Source organism: Pantherophis guttatus, chromosome 4 (assembly GCF_059756535.1).
Source record: "Pantherophis guttatus breed Tessera chromosome 4, ASM5975653v1, whole genome shotgun sequence".
Lineage (NCBI taxonomy): Eukaryota > Metazoa > Chordata > Lepidosauria > Squamata > Colubridae > Pantherophis > Pantherophis guttatus.
Genome location: NC_142066.1, coordinates 131,882,464 through 131,902,792, shown reverse-complemented (window position 1 = coordinate 131,902,792; position 20,329 = coordinate 131,882,464). Strand labels below are relative to the sequence as shown.

Sequence of the window (20,329 nt, the reverse complement as noted above, 5' to 3'; positions counted from 1 at the left end):
ACAGAAGCAATGCATTAAAACATTAGTGACATAGTTTCATGTTACATGTCAACAGAAATATCTTGACACTGATGAGCTGTCAGTCTATGGAACAGGCTGCCATAGGAAATGAAAAATTCTTTTACTGAGAGATTTCATATAGGTTGGATGATAACCTTTCAGAGATCCTCTAATGGATTCTTCACTGATCAAAAAGTTGGACAAATTTATCTCTATGGCCCATTGCAATTCTATGATTCTGTGAAATAGTTATTTGATCTGATATATTTTGTGTCTCCAAAGTGGAGCTGTAGTTGAATTCAAAACTACAATGGAAATGGAAAATTAAGAACACATTTAAGAATCAATCTTAATCTCTTAATCTCAAATATTCTACTAAAGCATGATCTACTAAATCTGGTGGGCAACTATGGTCCCTTTATGATCTGTGGTCTATAGCTCTGAAAATTCCTGAGCCATTATGGCCATAGTTGCCCATGCCTGCACTAAACAATGCTACTGTAATATTGTTTACATATAGGAAGAGATATTTCTGGTTCATTGATTATATCAACTGGAAAGTGTCACAATTAATCCAAACATTGGAGGACTTTGTAATGAGAAAATAAAAGAGGAAAGAAAAGTTACTAAATCACACTTTTTTTCCCAGATGAAACATCCAGTAATAAATTCACTAAAGTTAAAGAAGAAAACAATCAAACATGAATTTATAATTCAAAAATAGAACAGAACATCGGAGTAACAACATTGCTTCCAACTGCTTAGCCAGGCTTAATGTCATTCTTTTAGCATTCTAGAAATATAATACTTGCGTAATCAAATTCCATAAAAATCTGTTAGTTTTCCAGCTTTTAGCAGGACCAAAAGATGGGTAATATCACAGAAAACCAATAACTTCATTACAGTTAGTATTGACTCCATAGAAGAAAGTAAAGTTTCAGTTTCCTGCTTGTCTCATTCATTCCATAAAATAATGCTGGCTTGCTAACTCTGTTTTCACAACATCACTTTCCTAAAGAGAAAAGGAATTTTCTAATAGAATATTGAACTAAGTTCTTTGAATGCTGTAAGTATATTTCTGTTGGCTATAGAAAAGGGGTGCAGGTGGTGATGGAAACCATTTCCGTCAGCACGCTGTATTCAGAACTACATGGCACCTGTGTGTAGATAGCAATGGTGGGTTGCCCCCAGTTCGCACCGGTTCTATAGAACCAGTAGTAAAACCGGCGGGAGGCCCCGCCCACCGATCCCGACATCACCAAAACGCTTCTGCGTGGCCCTGCTGTGAACCAGTAGTAAAGGTAAGTAGAACCCACCCCTGGTAGATAGGTGTGCTTCTGATAACAGAGTGGTCATTCTAGGTGCAAATGGACAGTTGTTGTGGGAATGATAAAAATATGTTGCCTAAGAGATTGCCCCAGAAACAGGATATCAGTATGTGTTATGCATATCCTTAAAGTTGTAATACTCTGAGTCATGTTATTCTTAGGTATTGAGAACATGACCAAGAATACTGCCACTGTACGTGCTCTGATACATGGTTCTTCAGGCTCAGACAAAGCTGATTCATGATTCAGGTGTCTTTTGGACCCCTCAGGCTGCAATCATTTAACTAGTAATTTAAGGATCATAAATCCAATAGGCATGGTCATAAATATACTCTTGATTTCAAAGAGAACAGAGTTCTCCAACCAGTAGCTTGAGTTCACAGGGCAAAGTCCTGTTTGTTGTCAGTGTAGGTGAGATTATGGTTTCCAAGAAGATTTCACAGCTAAAGCTAAATACTGAATTTACATTATTTGACCTAAATTTTAAAATGTGGCTGTAATGGAGAATTGCTCCAAAATGATTGCATTCAGATGGCACATTACATCGTTGAAACTCTCCATTTGAATATAGATACATCTTTATTTTTAGTACCAGGCTGCTGCCATGTAGACTGGTCAATGCCAGGTGTTTTTCTATGGTGTTTTTCTATCTCTGTGCTTCCTGGCCTGTAACTCTACACAATAATTTCAGCATTTCCATAGGTTGGGTTTTTCAGACTATGGTTCAAGATTTGACTTACAAGGCCTCTTGTTACTTTACCACGGGTCAGGATTCTTATCCGATTCACTGATTTTCTCATCTTGAAAGTCTACTTCTCTGAGAATGCCTCCTTAACAAAGGACATAATGTGTTTGGAAAGTCATATTTTTTTAACTGTCCTCTGGTGAAAGTCTTTGATATCCATAACAATACGTATTTGCAGTTGTGACTAGTTAAATACTGTGATATATCAGCTTTCTTGATATGGAATGTAGTATGATGCTATTCAAATAGAAGACGAATACAGTTATGATGCTTATCTCTGCAATTGCTTAACCCTGGAAGATTCTATGATTTATGTTTGACTATTACTACCACTTTCCTCATACTTGTGTGGGATGTCACGAATAGTTCTCTTTTGTATCCTTGGCTGATTATTTCAATACTTCTACTAGTTCCAATGAATGCTTTCACCTGAATTTTAAATTTAACAGCCAGAAAATATATACTTAAATTACATCTTGAGTGTTCATGATATTATTAGTTATGGTTTATAATATTAGTTACAGCAACAATACTGTTTTTGATGCATTTGTAGAATGGAGCAATCTTAATTGATTGTAATACTTGATTCTTATCCTTAAGGGAACCTCAGCTTTCTTTCTCAGCAGGGCACTAATATATAAGTATGGGGTAATTCATAATTAATTTCTTTTAAAAATATCCCTATGACTAAATAGCTGCAGACTTCCAAGTATAGGCATTATCTGTAAGGGAATAAGATGTTTGGAGGAAAAACTGTAGGCATGATGAGAAATAAATATCCCTTTTCCATCTATAGTTTTTGCTGTGTAATCCTTCCATGAATATTCATAGAAATCAATAATTATGCAAACAGTGCTTTCCATGGAGGAAAAGATTTGGATATTTATTGAAGGAGAGATATTTATTTTGTTTGGCTATTAGCATTTTGAGCTATATTTGGAAGAGCTACAGATATTTCTATATCAAGTTTTTGAGATTGAATAATTTAAATAAATGTGGAGATTACTATATGTACTCATTTGAGATTGATACAATCAATCTCAATAAATTGTGCAATTTATTTTGTTTATGCTGTTGAGAAAAAATCATCTTGAAATTCTTCTTATGGTACCAGTGATGATCAATATCCTCTTAGATATTTGTCTTTATATCAATCAGATGGAGCTGCCCCAGATTTCTAGCATCATCTTTACTTCCAAGAATGCTGTGTGTGCCATTTGGGCATTATTGGAAAATAGAAATGGTGGATAGTTGCAATGTGGTGCTTTAAGAATGCCTGAAATCATCCAGAAAAATGATAAAACCATGTTGGGATGACGGAGGGCATTCTGGAACTCTAGAATAATTTTGATTGAGCCCAGTTTCATCACTTTTCCTCCCAGGCAATGGTTTTTTCTCCAGAAATTCTAAAATGCAACATAGAAATATATTGGGAAAAAGTTTTTGTAATGTTATGTTTAACTGTATCTACTATATTGTCTGAGTTCTTCAGGTTTTCTCTTCCCTGTTTTTTTTATATTGCTTTTTAATTTTCTATAAGCTGCTTAGCATTGTTGTATGATGTTGGATGCTTCTAAGAATGAATGTATGAATCTAGCTAGCTGGTTAGTTTTCAGCAACTACAAGTTACAGCATTGGTTTTGGACATTAATTTAAAAATAATCGGTAATTATTTTCATGATCAGGTAGTGAAACACGCAATGCGTAAATACTAGAGTTGGTACCTACCTATTTCAATATGATTTGATTCTGATGAAGAGATCTTAGATAAGGAATATTTTTAGCCTTTATAAAGCATTCTGTTAAACAACATTTAGATTTACAACATTCAGGTGTTTAGCTGGATGGGGAAAAATGTTTCGGGAAAGAAGCTATACTTTGTATATTTGTAGCTATACTTATATGATAATACTATTTATTCATTGGATCCTTTGGTAGTTATTTTTCATGGTACATATTTTTAGACTGCAACTTAATTTAGTAAGTCTTTTAAAAATTAAACCTTCCAGGTCTGGAAATAAGGCCTAGTGGAGTTGATTGAAATCTTGAGCACCATTTGAATTTTAATAAACATGCAGACTTACTATTATTTAGCAGACTTTTAGTGAATTAAATGTAAAAGTAATATTAAATAGAGAATGTAATATTTTCAAATTGTATTTTCCCATGAAAATGGCCAGTAGGAGGGGGGCAAACTAAAGAACAGGTTATACCTCCCATGCCTTGGGACCAGGTTATCTAAGGGACTGTCTGTTGTTGGTCACATCTACCTGACCCATCAGAGCGGGGAGGCAGGGAATGTTGCGGGTCCCGTCCCCAAGGGAGATACACCTGGTGGGACCCAAAAGAAGGGCCTTCTCCGTGGTGGCACCCTCTTTCTGGAACATCATTCCCCCAGAGATTAGAATGGTCCCCACTCTAATACTCTTCTGGAAGACGCTGAAGACCTGGTTCTACCAGCAGGCCTGGGGAACCCAGAGCGGGATGGAGCCCATTAAATGGCTCGTGTGATCTGCTTCACTGGGGTGGGGGGGTGGGAGTGATTTCATTATATTATACTATACTTATTTATTAAATTCTTTTTATTAGTTTTTTTTAAAAATGTGATTTTATATTTTGTAAGCCTCCTTGAGTCACCATGGGCAAATAGGTGGCAATATAAATTTATTCATTCATTCAATCAATCAATCAATCAATCAATAACACACAGTCTATGTAGCGGTTTCTCAACCCCTAATGGCTGCTGTTATTACTCAGATTGTACAGGTAGTCCTTACAACAGTTCATTTAGTGACCATTCAAAGTTACAATGGCACTGAAAAAAATGACTTATGACCTTTTTTCACAGTTACGACTTTTGCAGCATCCCCATGATCATGCAATCAGAATTCAGATGCTTGGCAACTGGTTCATACCTTTTGCTACCTCCTGACAAGCAAAGTCAACTGGGAAGCCAGATTCCCTTAACAACCAGGTTACTAACTTATCAACTGCAGTAATTCACTTAACTGTGGCAAGAGTCATAAATGGGGGGAAAAATTCATTTAACAAATGTCACACGTAACAACAAAAATTTTGGGCTCAATTTTGGTAGTAAATGACTATTATGAACATTTAATAAAATTTTTGGGCTCAATTTTGGTCGTAAGTCGACTATTATGAACATTTAATAATTCTTTGAGCTTTTAAAACAAGCACGCACATGGACACACACACAGTTTATATACCTATATTTGGTAAAGTTTTGTAAAAGTAAAGTGCAGGTTTCTAGTCTGGAATCATCTAGCAATATTATCAGGTGATCAAATTGTTTGTAGTCATTATTTGTTGTGAGTGATATAAAATTCAGTGTTAGATAGTCAAAGATTCTAAACAAAGTAATAGCAGGGAACTAATATTTATATTTATTTATTTATAATGCAATTTATATGCCGCACTATCTCCAAGGACTCAAGGCGGCTCACAACGGTAAAGATGCACAGTTCCTCATTAAAAGACAATATAAAATTAAAATTCCAATTTAAAACAATTTAAAATTCATTAAGAAACCCCCCCATCAGTCCAGGCTGCGGAACAACCAGGTCTTCAAATCGCGGCAGAACGAGCGAAGGTCAGGGGCCATCCGGAGCTCCAAAGGAAGTTGGTTCCAGAAGTTGGGTGCACCCACAGAGAAAGCTCTCCCCCTGGGGATCGCCAGCCAACACTGTATGGCCGACAGCACCCTGAGGAGGCCCTGTCTGTGGGAACGCACCGAGCGATTGGGAATTGTCACTGGCTGCAGGGGGTCTGACAAATATCCCGGGCCTAGGCCATGAAGGGCTTTGTAGGTAATAACCAGCACCTTGAACCTCACCCGAAGGGCAACCGGTAACCAATGCAAGTCTCGCAGGAGGGGTGTAACATGGAAGCGTCGGGATGCTCCCATCACAACCCGCACAGCTGCATTCTGCACCAGCTAAAGCCTTCAGGTGGTTTTCAAGGGCAGCCCTAGGTAGGGAGCGTTGCAGTAGTCAAGACGGGAGGTGACCAATGCATGAGTAACGGTGCGTAGGGCATCTTGGTCCAAGTAAGGGCGCAACTGGCGCACAAGGCAGACCTGGGCAAATGCCCCCCTGGTCATGGTCATTACATGATCTTCCAAGACAACCTTGAATCCAGGAGGACACCCAAGTTGCGAGCCCTATCCACAGGGGGTAACACCTCACCCCCGATGGTCAACAATGGAATATCTCGATCGGACCAAGATGCCGGTACCCACAGCCACTCGGTCTTGACGGGGTTGAATCAGAGCCTGTTCCTCCCCATCCAGGTCCATACCGCTTCCAGGCAGTGGGACATCACGTCGAGGGCATCACTGGGCTGGTTTGGGGTGGATATAAAAAGCTGGGTATCATCAGCGTATTGATGATACCGCACCCCAAAACCACAGATGATTTTCCCAAGCGGCTTCATATAGATGTTAAACAGGAGAGGCGAGAGGACCGACCCCTGAGGCACCCCACAAGTGAGGGGCCTCATAGCCGACCTCTGCCCCCTGCCAACACCGCTTGCATACAGCCCAAGAGATAAGAGAAGAACCACCGTAGAACAGTGCCTCCCACTCCCAACCCCTCGAGCCGTCGCAGCAAGATACCATGGTCGATGGTATCAAAAGCCGCCGAAAGATCCAAGAGGACCAGAACAGAGAAGTATCCCCTGTCCTGAGCCCTCCAAAGATTATCCACCAGCGTGACCAATCCTGTCTCCGTGCTGTACCCCGGCCTGAAACCCAATTGGTACGGATTTGTAATATAAATTGCAAATAAAAGATGTGTAGATTACAGAAGGTTCTCGACTTAAAACAGTTTGTTTAGTGACTGTTCAAATGTACAATGGCACTGAAAAAAGTGACTTATGACCATTTTTCACACTTACGAACTTTGCAGCATTCCTGTGGTCACCTGATCAAAATCCAGATGCTTGGCAACTGACTCATATTTATGACAGTTGCAGTGTCTTGGGTTCATGTGATCCCCTTTTGTGACCTTCTGATAAAGTCAATGGGGAAGCCAGATTCACTTAATAATCAGGTTACTAACTTATCAACTCCAGTGATCACTTAACAACTCAGGTAAGAAAGGTCATAAAAAGGGACAAGACTCACTTAACAAATATCTCACTCAGCAACAGAAATTATGGCCTCCATTGTGGTCATAAGTCAAGGACTGCCTGTACTAAGCAAAAAAACAAAGTACAGTTTTGTTTTATAATACCCAGCTTTGGGAAGAAAAGACCAACTTTGGAAGAAAATCGACCTCATTAATAGTTTTGCTTCAACTGAACATTATTAAATAAAATATTTGTTGTATATACATCATAAATTTTCAGTTAATGTTAGAAAAGTAATTTATTAATATAGGTAGTCCTTACAACCATTCTTTTAGTGAGTATTTGAAGTTAAAATAGCACTGAAAAAAAGACTTTAACAACCAAGTTGTGTACTTAAAACTAACGCAGTATTCCCATGGTCACACAATCAAAATTCAGGTATCTAGAAACCTTCATGTATTTACAATGGTGGAAGCACTCTGGAGTCCTGTGATTGCAACCTATAACCATCCCAGCAAGTTTCTGATAAACAATGTCACTGGGAGACTTAATGACTGCATGATTATTCAATAATTGCAGTGATTCGCTTACTGACCATGGAAAAAAGGTCATAAAATCTGATGCAATTCACTTAGCAATCACCTTTAAGGACCACCTGTTGTTAAAATGCAAATAATTATCTAATGTTGCTTTTACCTTTAATTTTCTAGAAATATAAAGAAAAGGAAAAGCATAGACAAAAACATAAGAAGCAAACAGATTCTTCGCCATCCTTGGTTCCTTCCCTTACTGTAACTACAGAGAAAGTAAGTGAATATTACTTGTAATTTTTCTTGAAATGATGTCTCCTTTTTTTATATTTATGAAATGAGGATTTCAGTAGTTTCCAAACTTTATTATAAATTTCTTTTGATAATAAATAGTGATTTGGATTAAATAATTTTGATAGACATTTGTGATAAAATAAACTTGATTTTTAAAATGTTAATTGTTTACAAGAATAAAGTCATATTTATTTCAGTTGGATCTTTCCACAGAAGAATTATTCCTAGAGCAACTGAAATTAAAATAGAAATTATAAATACTGCAGCGGAACCACCTTTGAACTAAAATTGTTTAATTTTAGTTTATATTTAGAGACTTAAGTTTTCCAGTAAATTAACTCTGTTATGACTGTTACATGTGACATCTAAGTCATAATTTAAACTTGAAAAAAATCATTTATTAGCCTTTTTCCTCATTCTACTAAATAAATAATTTTATTGTGTCTATAATCTAGTTTTATGTTTCCAAATGTAAAGTACTGAAAATTAAACACCTGCTAATATTTAAATACAACTTTTGTGAAAGAGTAAGTAATAATCTTGGCATTTAATAAAATTTAAAATTTATTTTTATTTATTAAATTTCAATAAAAAAATTCAATAAAATTTAAATATTTTTAATTTGTCTGTAATAACTATTTTACTGTTTAATTGATTGGAATGTATGTAGAAGAAAACCAAGAGATTATATTAAATCGATAGTATTATGTTTTTCTAATACAGATTTTTAGTTTTGTGGAAGATGTACCTTTTTATTTCAGTGGTGTGCTTCAAATTTTTAAAGTATGTTTCAGGTCTTTACACAAAATAACTGCATACCCATGTTTCCCCAAAAATATGACCTGCCCCGAAAACAAGCTCTAGCCCGATTTTCATGCCTGCACCTAAAGTAGGCCTTATCTCCAAAATAAGGCCTAATTAAGTCCTGCTCACCTTCTGGTTGTACTAGGTGAGGTGTGGTGCAGCCATAAAAATCAAGCTGGGGCGGGTAGAGGACGAAATGAGCTGGGGGTGGAGGATGAAATGAACTTGGGGGTAGAGGATGAAACAAGGTGATGGGTGGAGGACGAAATGAGGTAGTGGGGGGTAGAGGACAAAACGAGGCGGGATGTGTGGAGCTGTCCCATGCATCCCACACCAGCTTACCTGAGGGCCCCACAGTCAGGACAAAATGTCCTGCCTGGTCTTGTGACGGTGGCTCCAAAACTCCCATTCAGGACTCCATGTGGCTGCTGGCCTGCTTCTCTTTGCTTCTGCCGCAACGGAACAGGAGAGAGGCTGAGCGATGCACGTGCGGTCCTAGATGGGGCTGTTGGAACTGCCGCAAGGCAAATTAGTTGTCAGGATGTTGATGGCCCGGCCAAAACAAAAATATACTATAATTTTTAATACTAGAACTAATGAGTACTAGTCCCCCTTTAAGTCTTTTTTTTTTTTTTGCAAAAACAATTTTTTATTTTAAAACAAAACAATACAAAACAAAACAAAACATAAAAGCATCATCGTGCCAAACAATTACAGACAGTGTATCGATTGATTAACATCCTTTTGTGCTCAATCCCATCTTCAAAATATCAATATATGACCAAAGCTTATTGTCATAAAAAAATATTTCACTTATTTTATCTCAACTTCCACTTCATATTTCATATTTATCTCCATGTTTTATTATCTATCCATTGGTAAAATAAATCCCATATCAAATAATATTGTTTACTTTCTGTTCTCTTATTTCAAATGTCAATTTACTCATTTCAGCACAATCTATCATTTTCTTAATAACTTCGTCATCAGTAGGTATCTTTTCTCCTTTCCAGTTTTTAGCAAATACAATTCTGGCCGCTGTTAAAACGTTCACAATTAAATATTGCAATTCTTCATTATATGTCTCTGGTAAGATCCCTAATAAAAATATCTCTGGTTTAAAGTCAATGTGTCTCTTTGTCATTTTTTCCAACCACGTGTGTATCTCAGTCCAATATCCCTTTGCTTTTGTGCATGTCCACCACAAATGGTAATAAGATCCTGGAGTCTGATGACACTTCCAACACTTCTCCGATTTATTCTTGAACATTCTGGCTATCCTCGTTAGGGGTAAATGCCACCTGTAAAACATCTTATACAAATTCTCTTTATATGCTATAGACATAGTCATTTTATAGTTATGCGACCACAATTTTTTGCCATTTTTCTAAATCAATACCATGGCCAAAATTTTTCCCCCATGCTATCATTGATTCTTTAACTTGTTCTTCTTCCAACTTTACCTCTAACAAATATCCATATAGGTTTTTGCTTAGATGATCATCAGAACCCATGAAAATCTTATCTAAATTAGTCAAAACATTATAAAATCTTTCTTGTTTGAGATCTTCTTCATATCTAGTACGTATTTGCATATATGAAAACCAATCCATCTTACATCCTTGATCTTCTAGTTCTTGCTTTAATTTAAGTTCACCCTTTTCATCCAATAATTCACTATATCTAACAATTAGTTCCCTTTTAAATATTACTGGGTATGAAAAAGCTTCAATTGTAGATACCCAGACTGGAATTTTCAAATAATAATGTTTTTTAACCTTCAACAATAAAGCTTCTCATATCTGGTGCCTTCTAAAGTACCCCTGTATTTTTGTTCTTTTATACCATAAAAAGGCATCCACCCGATCAACAAATCATGTCCCTCCAAGTTCAATAATCTAGTGTTTCTCAAAGTTATCCATTCTTTAATCCACATTAAACTTGTTCTCCCCTTCTCAGAATTATTTTTAATTCTGAATTTATTTTTAATAATTCTGAGAAGGGGACGTCCTTCTCTGTGGCAGCTCCTGCCCTCTGGAACGATTTGCCCCCAGAGATACGAAGGATATCGGTCTTTCGCCGTGCCCTGAAAACTTTTCTTTTCCATCAAGCAGGGCTGGCGTGAACCCCCTCCCCCTTTTTTAGTCTTTTTTAGTTTTTTCGTTTTTAAATTGTCATTGGGTTTTAATTGAATTGTTTTAAATTTGGGCCAGTTATGTAATTCTTTTAATAATTTTAAATTTTGTATTGGTATGTGTTTTAGTTCTGGCTGTGCACCATCCTGAGTCCACTAGGAGAAGGGCGGTATACAAATTGAAATAAATAAATAAATAAATAAATAAATTGTCTTTTTGGGAGAAATCCATTCTGATCTATTTGTATAAAATTATTCAAATATCTCTTAAGCCTTTCTGCCAATATTGAAGCAAAAATTTTATAATCTGAATTTAGTAGGGATATAGGCCTATAGTTTTTGATTTGTTGTGGGTCTGTATCCTCCTTATGGATCAATGTAATATACGCCTCAGTTCATGATTTGGGTATTTTCTTCTTTGTCATCACTTCATTCATAACATCCAATAATGGGAGACTTAAAGATTTTTGTAATGCCCTATAGTATTCAACAGGTAAGCCATCTGGCCTGGGTGCCTTTCCATTCTTCTGCTTCTTAATTGCTTCTGTTAATTTCATCATCGTTATGCTCCCCTCCAACATCTCCTCGATATCTTTGGGCATCCGAGGCAGTTTTGCATCTTGTAAGTACCTTGCCACTTTTTCCTCCTCTATTATCTCTCCCTTATAAAGTTGTCTATAATATTCTTCTTGTCAAGTTATTTTTCCCATCTCTTTATTTCCAAATTTACTTTGCCCTTGATCATCAATTAATTGTGTGATTTTTCCTGATTCTCTTTCTTTTTTCAATTTATATGCTAACCATCTTCCTGGTTTATTCGCATTTTCAAAATAATTCTGTTTCACGCTTCTTATTTTTTGGACTAATTCTTCCTTCTCCAGTAAGTCCATTTTGTGCTTTATTATATCCATTTTCATTTTTACATCTTTTTTGCATGGATCTTTCTGGAGCTCCTTTTCAAATCTCTTATATTCATCAATTAATATTTTAGAAGTTTGTCTTTTCTTCACATTTCTTTTCCTTGTATAGTCTATTATTAGGCCTCTGGCATAGGCCTTCATTGTATCCCAAAGATTTTTGCCAATGTATCTTCTTTCTTATTCTCCTTAAAAAAGAAGGCCAACTCTCTCTCCATTTTCTGTACAAAGTCTTTTTCTTTTAAAATAGTGTTATTTAAAGTCGATCTGGATTTTCTTTTTCGACCTTTCCAGGTAACTATCACAGGATTGTGATCAGCCCATAAATTTGTTTCTATTTCCATGTGTTCTATTTGCAAAGTTAAATCCATTGTAGTCCATATCATATTTAGCCTAGACAAGATGAGTGTCTATTGGAGTAAAAGGTATATTGTCTGTTTTTCCCATTTCTCTTCCTCCATACATCTTTCAAATTTATTTCCTCTGTCAAAAGGATTTTGGTAGTGTCTTTCTATTATGTCTTACTGTTTTGAGTGTTTTATAGTCCAAGTTCTCATTCACTATTCCATTAAAATCGCCCATCATGCATATATTGTCATACTCCATTTCAATTATTTTCATGTGCAACTTTTGATAAGAGTCACTTTGATTATTGTTTGGAGCATATATTGCTACCAAAAGAATTTTCATATTATTATCAATTATTTCCACCATCGAAATTCAGATCTTCTGAATCTGCATATATTTGCTCCGCCAATATTGAATTTCTAATATATAAAACAACTCCTCTCTTTTTATTTTGTGACAACGATAAAAAAGTTCTTCCAAATTTGGGTTGTATCAGTAATTGTTCATGTTGCTTTTTAATATGACAAATTGTAGACAAATTATGTCAAATTTTAATTTCTCTAATTTCATGAAACACCTTTCTCCTTTACACTACTGAGTTAAGTCCATTTATGTTTATTGAAATTAATTTATTTTCTTCCATATTCATAGTTTATATGTAAGTTTTGTTGCTCTAGTTCAGTGATGGCTAACCTTTTGCCATCGCATGCTAGGAGAGGGGGGGCGGGGAAGGGTCGCGCGCGCACGTGCCCACGCGCATGTGTGCGCAACCCCCTCCCCCCGTTCCTGGCACATGATGGCCTGGTAGGCCCGTTTTTCTTTCTTACCTGGTTCCAGATCCTCTCTGTGTATCTGGGAACGGTGAAAACAGCCTTTCCCACTCCCTTGGAGGCCCTACGGAGGCTGAAAAGGCCCATTTCCCAACTCCCGGTGGGACAGGAAGTGACATTTTTTGCTGTCCCCAGCCTCCAGAACCTCTCTAGGAGTCTATAGGAGCCTCTCTAGGAGTCTCTGGAGGCTGGGGACAGGAAAAAACGTCACTTCCTGTCCCACCGGGAGTTGGGAAATGGGCCCTTTGAGCCTCTGTAGGGCCTCCAAGGGAGTGGGAAAGGCTGTTTTCGCTGTTCCCAGATACACAGAGAGGATCTGGAGCCAGGTAAGAAAGAAAAACGGGCCTTCCCCACCCCCCCACCAGGCCCTCCAGAGGCAGGAAACAGCCTGTTTCCCTACTTCTGGTGGGCCCAGAAAGCCCGAAAATCAGCTGGCCGGCGCGCGCATGCGTCCCAGAGCTGAGCTGGCGTGCCCATTAATATGGCTCCGCAGCCACCTGTGGCACGCGTGCCATAGGTTCGCCATCATGGCTCTAGTTGATCTTACTTCCCGTTGTTCCTTGTATTCCACAATCCCACCTATGGCGCCTTCTGTTGATTCAATCATTGCCAATTCCTCTTCTGTGAACTTTACTTGCACTACTGTACTTTGGGTTTCCATTTCCATTGCCACTTCCTTTTCTTTAAGAAAATCTTGATAAAAAGCTCTCGCTTTATCAATTGTATCCAACCTATATCTTTGAAGTTGCCACATTAAGATTAACCCTTCTGGTATCAGCCATCTGTAGTTGATTCCTTTTTGGATTAATATTTTGGTCAAAAATTGGTATTCTCTTCTCTTCTCATCTCTCTCACTTTTCTTGGTATTTGTTTCAAAATCACCACTTCTTTCTCCTTGTATTTCAAAGCTTTTTCTCTGGCCACCTGAAGAATTTGTGCTTTAATCGATTTCTTAGTAAATCTTATATGTACTTCTCATGGCAGCTTATTATGCATTGCATATCCAGTATAGATATTGATATATCTCGTCCACACCGTCCATCATCTTTTCTTTGGTAATTTCTAGAGCATCGGCCAGCATCTCAATCATAATGTCAGCCAAATTTTCTCCTTTTTCTTCTTTCACATTTTGAAATCTAAGATAAAATTCTGCTTTATCCATTTCCCATCCAATTAAATCACTCCTTTCATGTTCAATAATATAGTCTATTATCTATATCTTTCACTTTTTCCTCTTTTTGATTATCCTTTTTCTCCAATTTTTGCAGCCTTTCTTCATATTTTGACATTGTTTGCTGAATGCTGACCACTTTTTCATCTATGTTAAGTAATTGTTGTTCCATCCTTTGGACTTTTTCATCAGTCTTGAGTAGTTGTTGTTCCATCATTTGGACTGTTTGCAGAATCGTTTGTATCGATGTGCCTTTGTCTTTGTCTTTGAAGCATCACCTGAATTTATTTATTTATTTATTTATTTATTTATTTATTTATTTATTTATTTATTTATTTATTTATTTATTTATTTATTTATTAATTATATTTCTATACCGCCTTTCTCCCGTAGGACTCAAGGCGGTGTACAGTCAAGAAAAATATAGATACACAAACATCATAAAATTGCTAATTAAAATTATTACTTAGTTTGGTCAATTAAATAAAACCCAGAATTAGATAACATTTTAAAAAATCATTCACATGTTCATATGTTTAGCCCCGCCTGTTGGAACATCAGGGTCTTGAGGGCACGGTGGAAAGCACGGAGATCAGGGATATTTCGTATCTCAGGGGGCAGTTCATTCCAAAGGGTTGGAGCCCGCACAGAGAAGGCCCTCCCCCTGGGAGTCGCCAGTCGGCATAATTTGACTGACGGTACCCTGAGTAGTCCCTCCCTGTGAGAAGGAACTGGTACGTTGTCCTCCAGATGGAGATGAAGAAGGCGTGGTTGCAGCAACTCCCACTGTTGCAACTTTTCTGCTCATTTTATTCAGTGATCAGCCAAGGCCAAAGCCAAAAATGAATTAAAAAGGAGAAAAAAGAAAGAATGCCAAATATAAAAAGGAAAAAGGAGAAAATGAAACAAGTCTTCAGGTTCTTCCAAACCCTAATCCATTAGATGTGAGTCAAAAAAGAAAAAAAGGATTAAAAAAAGAACAAAAAAAGGAAAGAAAAAAAGAGACAAGCCAGCCAAAATGGGGGAGGGGGGGAGAGAAAGTAAAATAATATAAAAATCCAAATTCAAAAAATCAACAATAAATTTTCAGGCTCTTGAGTTACTTAATCCAATTCAGTTATATAAGAATCTCAAAAAGAAGAAGATCTTTCAAACACATTTGTACCCAGAAAGCATACAGAGAGTTATCTCTTAGCCAAGCCACAAACAAGAAAAATAAAGTAACTGCCCAAAAGAAGAAAACCAAAAAGATTTCCTTCTATAGTTTTCCAAGACTCCTCCTTCAAATAAATCCAGCAAGAACATCTGTGTAAACAATACAGATAGTTCCACTTCCTCAGATGTTCTCTTCACACACTTATCAATCTGGAAGTTCAGAATCATTTTATTATGGCTACAAAATATCTCTCAGCTTATTGCTTGTATAGACATGGCAACAAAGTTTCTTTCTTTCTTTTCCAGCAGATGGCAGCACTACACACTCTCCTAACTTTCCTGCACTTTAAAACCCAGACCTTCTTTATTAAAAATTAATAAAAAATTACAGAAAAAAGAAGAAAAAGGAAATACTTCAATCACAAAAAATCAAACAGTCACTTTAAAAAGGCACGGCTCAGAAAAAAAATTACCAATATTAGTCTCTTCTCTTTCAATCCAGTCCCGGTCAGTAGTAAAAAAGAAACTAATTTTAAAATCCTCAATTAGATAATCGGGTATAAAAAAACCATTCCAAATTAAATTTGCTGCTTAATTTGTCTTACTCTTGCTCTCCAAGTCTCTTATCTCTCAGGATGTTCTTTGTATTAGTTAAAAAATAAAGCTTTCTCACCACATCTATTTACTGTCATTCTTCTTTCTTCTTCCTGGAGCTGTCCCAGCCTCAGCAACCGCAATGGCTGCTACCCTGCTGCCAGAAAAAGGGCTTTCCTGGATCAACCAGGGACTTTGCGATGTCCCTGGGATCGACAGGATGTGCCCTCTACTACCACAGTCAAAACTAGACTGTGGGGTCCGAAATGGACCGTCCAGCAGCAGGGCTATCAGCAGGGATCCTGGAGCCCCAGAATCACCCATCCGTTTCGCCACAATGTCAGCTTCCGGTCCCCCTTTAAGTCTTAAAGCCATGTCATTCTAACATTAAAAATTATAGTATATTTTCTGTAAATAGAAGCACCATAAGAATATTTTCCAGTCTAGTACTTTCCATAGCAGATGTTAATCCATGTTTATCTGATTTAAAGAAATAAATAAAACCAATATCTATTAAGAATAAGAAATAGATATAACAACTGTGTGTACATAAGAATATTTTCTGTTGTTCACACTTTTATCCACCATGCCTTTTGCAGTTCTATAGTTCTATAAAATCACAAATATTTATTTTCATATTTCAGTTTTGATGACATTTGGTGTTTAGATCTTGTGAAATTTCCAGTGTTTTTACACAGTTTGGCAGCCAGGCCATCCACACCCTAACAATTGCCTTGCGGCAGCAACACCAACAACTTGTTTTGGCCTGTATGCTGCCTGTGCAGCTAGTAGTTGATTCAGACAGCGAGGAGGCTGCTATGGTGCTGTGCCAGCAGCCTGTGCAGCTGGCACTTGAGTCGGACAATGAGGAGGCTGGAGAAGATGTGGTGCCAGGGGCGGGGATTCAGCCAGGGCCTTCAGAACCCCAGAAGCTCCCTTAAGTGAAGAGGACGAAGAGGAGGAGCCTCTTCTCGATGCACAGGCGCACAGAGCTGCCAAAAGGCAGGAATGGCTCCTCAGGAGGAGGTCTCCTCGAGAGTAAGGCTTGGGGCTGATTGGCGACTCCCTTAACCTATTTAAGGAGGAACGCCGACTGAAGCAATTTGCAGGGAACAGCTTAGTTCACATACTTTCGTGTTTTGTCTTGCTTATCTTATCAGCTTCCTGCAAATTGCTTCTGGGCATTCTGCCAATCATAGTAAGTTTTCAGTTATTATTCTTTGAATTCTTGGCGGCTGTTAATGCAATTAATTAACAGCCGTTGTTGTAAAAGACTGGTTTATTCAGTAAATTAAGGTTTGAACGGACTTTGTGTGTGCTGTGTTCTTTGGGGTCCGTAGCTGGGGCAGAACACAGCTGTGTGCAGCAGGAGCCAACGTGGATGCCGGCCTACTTCTTTTTATGGCTCCGGCACGGCACTGGAGTAGGAGGTCAAGTAACGGATAGGTGCTCTGGCCACGAGACAGGAGGGTGAAGCTTCCCCATATGCCCCACACCAGCTTACCTCAGGGCCCCCGCAGGTAGGCCATCCACACTTGGCTGCCGGCTCACTTCTGCTTGCTTGAGGCCAGAATGGAGCAGGAGACCGAGCGACGCACCAATGTTGCCATCACGGGATGAGGTGGGTGTTAAGGAATGGATGGCTTGGCTGCAGGGGCTCTGAGGTAAACAGGTGCAGGACGCATGGGGAAGTTCCTCACCCCTCGCCTTGTGGCGCTTGGGAGCTGTGCTGGTGCCAGAAGAAATGGGCCGGTGGCCACATGGGGTCTTGCTGGACGGGGCTGCCAGAGGTGCTTGAGCGAGGTGAGGCAGGTGTCGGGGTGGGGATGGACTGACTGCAGGGGCCCTGAGGTAAGCCCTGTGGGGCACGTGGAGCAGCTCTACACCCCCATCTAGCACCAACGGCACTCAAAAGAAATAAGACATCCCCAAAAATAAGCCCTAGTGTTTATTTTGGAGTCCAAAAGAAAATAAGACTGGATCTTATTTTGGGGAAAACACTGGTAGATACTACACACTCCAAGTAGTAAAAATTTTAAAAATACCAAGAATTTTGGACAGTACATATTTTTATTATTACCAGAATAATAATATATCTAGTTAAGCAAACTGTTAATAGCAAATTAAGCAAATTTGTTTAATATTGAAAAATTCAGAAAAGGTTATGTGTAATATTCTGACCTAGAATTAGTTACTGATGCTGGTAAATTATATACTTTCTTTGAAAATGTGCATATCAGTAACTGGTTTGGAATTGAGCAATCAGGATTAAAGTAATATGGAATACTGGTAGTTCACAACTTGATTAACAGCTGTTCACAGTCACAAAGGGCTTTGGAGAAATGCTTTACAGTTCATAAGGCACTTCCAGCTGTTGTAAAAATCATGGTTCTACCAGTCACAAGATTGTATTTCAGTGCTTGGCAACCTATTTGTATTCATAATTGGTTGCCAAGTTTCTTGTGATCATGTGATCACCATTTCCAATCTCTACTGGCTTCTCTAGAAAGTCAGTAGGAAAACTGATAGAGAAGATTGCAAATGGATTGGATGTTAGATTTGAAGTCTTTCCCCCCAGTATGTTAACAGTGAAGAAAAGCTACAGTGAATCTGGCTGTAGATTACAATATCTCCCCTCACAGATATCTGGAATGCTACATCCTCCATTTTTATTTTATATGGATTGTTGTAATAATTGATTGGGATTTTAATTTTTTTTTGAAATTCTAATAAATAGAATTGTTGCAATTTATTTCACAAAGCAGATTAAATAATACTTTAATACAGATTAAATTTAAATTTAATACAGATTAAATTTAAATTTATATGGCATCCATCTCACTGATATAGTGACTTTGGTTGGCTTACAGATTGGTTAAAAGATAAATATAAAAACAGTTAAAAGTAATAAGACTTAAATAAGAACTAAAACCAAACCATTTTTATCTTTGAATGGCATTTTAGGGGCAAATTCTAAAAAGTGATTAGGATAAAAACACAATTCCATTTGAAGTTGCTGAAGGGGAAGTAATTGCAGAGGAACATCTCCAACTGGTTTATACATATGTGAGAGCATATGTATGTTCAGAGAGCTTTTCCAATTCTTGCTTATACTTGTAAAGTTTTATCATCTTAATATTACATATAATTTGGCCTGTTTGCTTTAGGAATTGCAACCCTGAAAACTAGTGTTCAATTATTATTATTTTTTGAAAAAAAAGTCATCTTGATTGTTGCTAAAGGGGAAAAGAGTAAAATTAATTTTAGATGCTAATTTTTTAAATGTCAGATGGTAATAAGTTTCATGGATGTGCTGTGAGATGACATTGTGTGTATACAATCATGATATTTTGTAACATTGTATTTTCTGAATTAAGCCAAAGAGTCATTTTAAAATTAAATGGCTTTTTCAGGGTAGATATTTGTGCTCTATCTTATATATACTTTTATTTGTAAAGCTAAGGTGATGAACTATTTGCCACTGTGCTGAATATATTAAAATAATGCAATTTTCTTTATTTTCTCTTTAGTCAGAATATCAAATCAATAATAGTAGAGATTTAAGACACAGCAGTTAAAAACAGCAGAAAAACAGGAAATGAAGCTTTTTTTGGGGTTATATCATTGAGTTACATTGGAGAAGTTTTCAGAATCTTTCAATAAAGAGCAAAAGAATGTAATTAAATAGGAGCTGCTTTTATAGGTACTGTGGAGAGCCAGTTAAGTATAATTTAAGGGCAGGTATATATCTACACTGCCACTGATTGCTGCAAAGTTTTATGTCAGTTCCTTGTGGTCTAACTGTCTCTCTCAACTTCCCTTTTCTCAATTCAATACTGTTAAGACTTACACAAGCACTACCAACAGCTCTATGACAGGGTCATTGAAGAGACTGGAAGATACCACAGCTCGTTTTACAAATGCAAATTTCCAGGAAGTCTCTGCACATGCTTCAAGTGGCAAAGATGTTTCAGAGGCCAGAGGTTCAGAGAGCAAAGGGAAGAAGTCAGGAGGTCATAATTCAGGTCAAAGGGGAAGAAAGCCTGGTGCTGCCAGGACTCCTGGAACTGCAGTATCAGCAGCTTGTACTTTTCAACAAGGTATTATTGAAGGGTACTCTATTGCTTTCTTCAGTGCCAAGTGGAATTTAAATTAAAAATAATAAATTTAGATGAAATATATTTTTCATATTTAGTATGTGAAGAATATAAGTAGCTTCAGAATTTCCCTTGAGAAGCTAGCAGCAGCAAAATTTCAGCACATGCTCAGTATCTTACATGGCATTATCTAGAAGTAATTTTCCTAACAAATAACTGTGAAAACCTATACTTTATTGATATAAGAATTATATTTTATACTAATTTAGGGGAGAGAAAATATTTTTGAGAAAC

General features: G+C 37.4%; 1 protein-coding gene across 19 annotated transcripts in view; it reads left to right on the top strand.

The window, feature by feature from the left end:
• MLLT10 (MLLT10 histone lysine methyltransferase DOT1L cofactor) overlaps positions 1-20,329 on the top strand; it is a 186,990-nt gene that overhangs the window by 114,781 nt on the left and 51,880 nt on the right. For all 19 annotated transcript variants that reach the window (XM_087892828.1, XM_087892821.1, XM_087892818.1 and 16 more), the window contains 2 exons: positions 7,872-7,967; positions 19,783-20,038. In XM_087892828.1, coding sequence (XP_087748954.1) covers positions 7,872-7,967; positions 19,783-20,038 — 352 coding nt within the window. The remainder of the gene's footprint in view (positions 1-7,871; positions 7,968-19,782; positions 20,039-20,329) is intronic.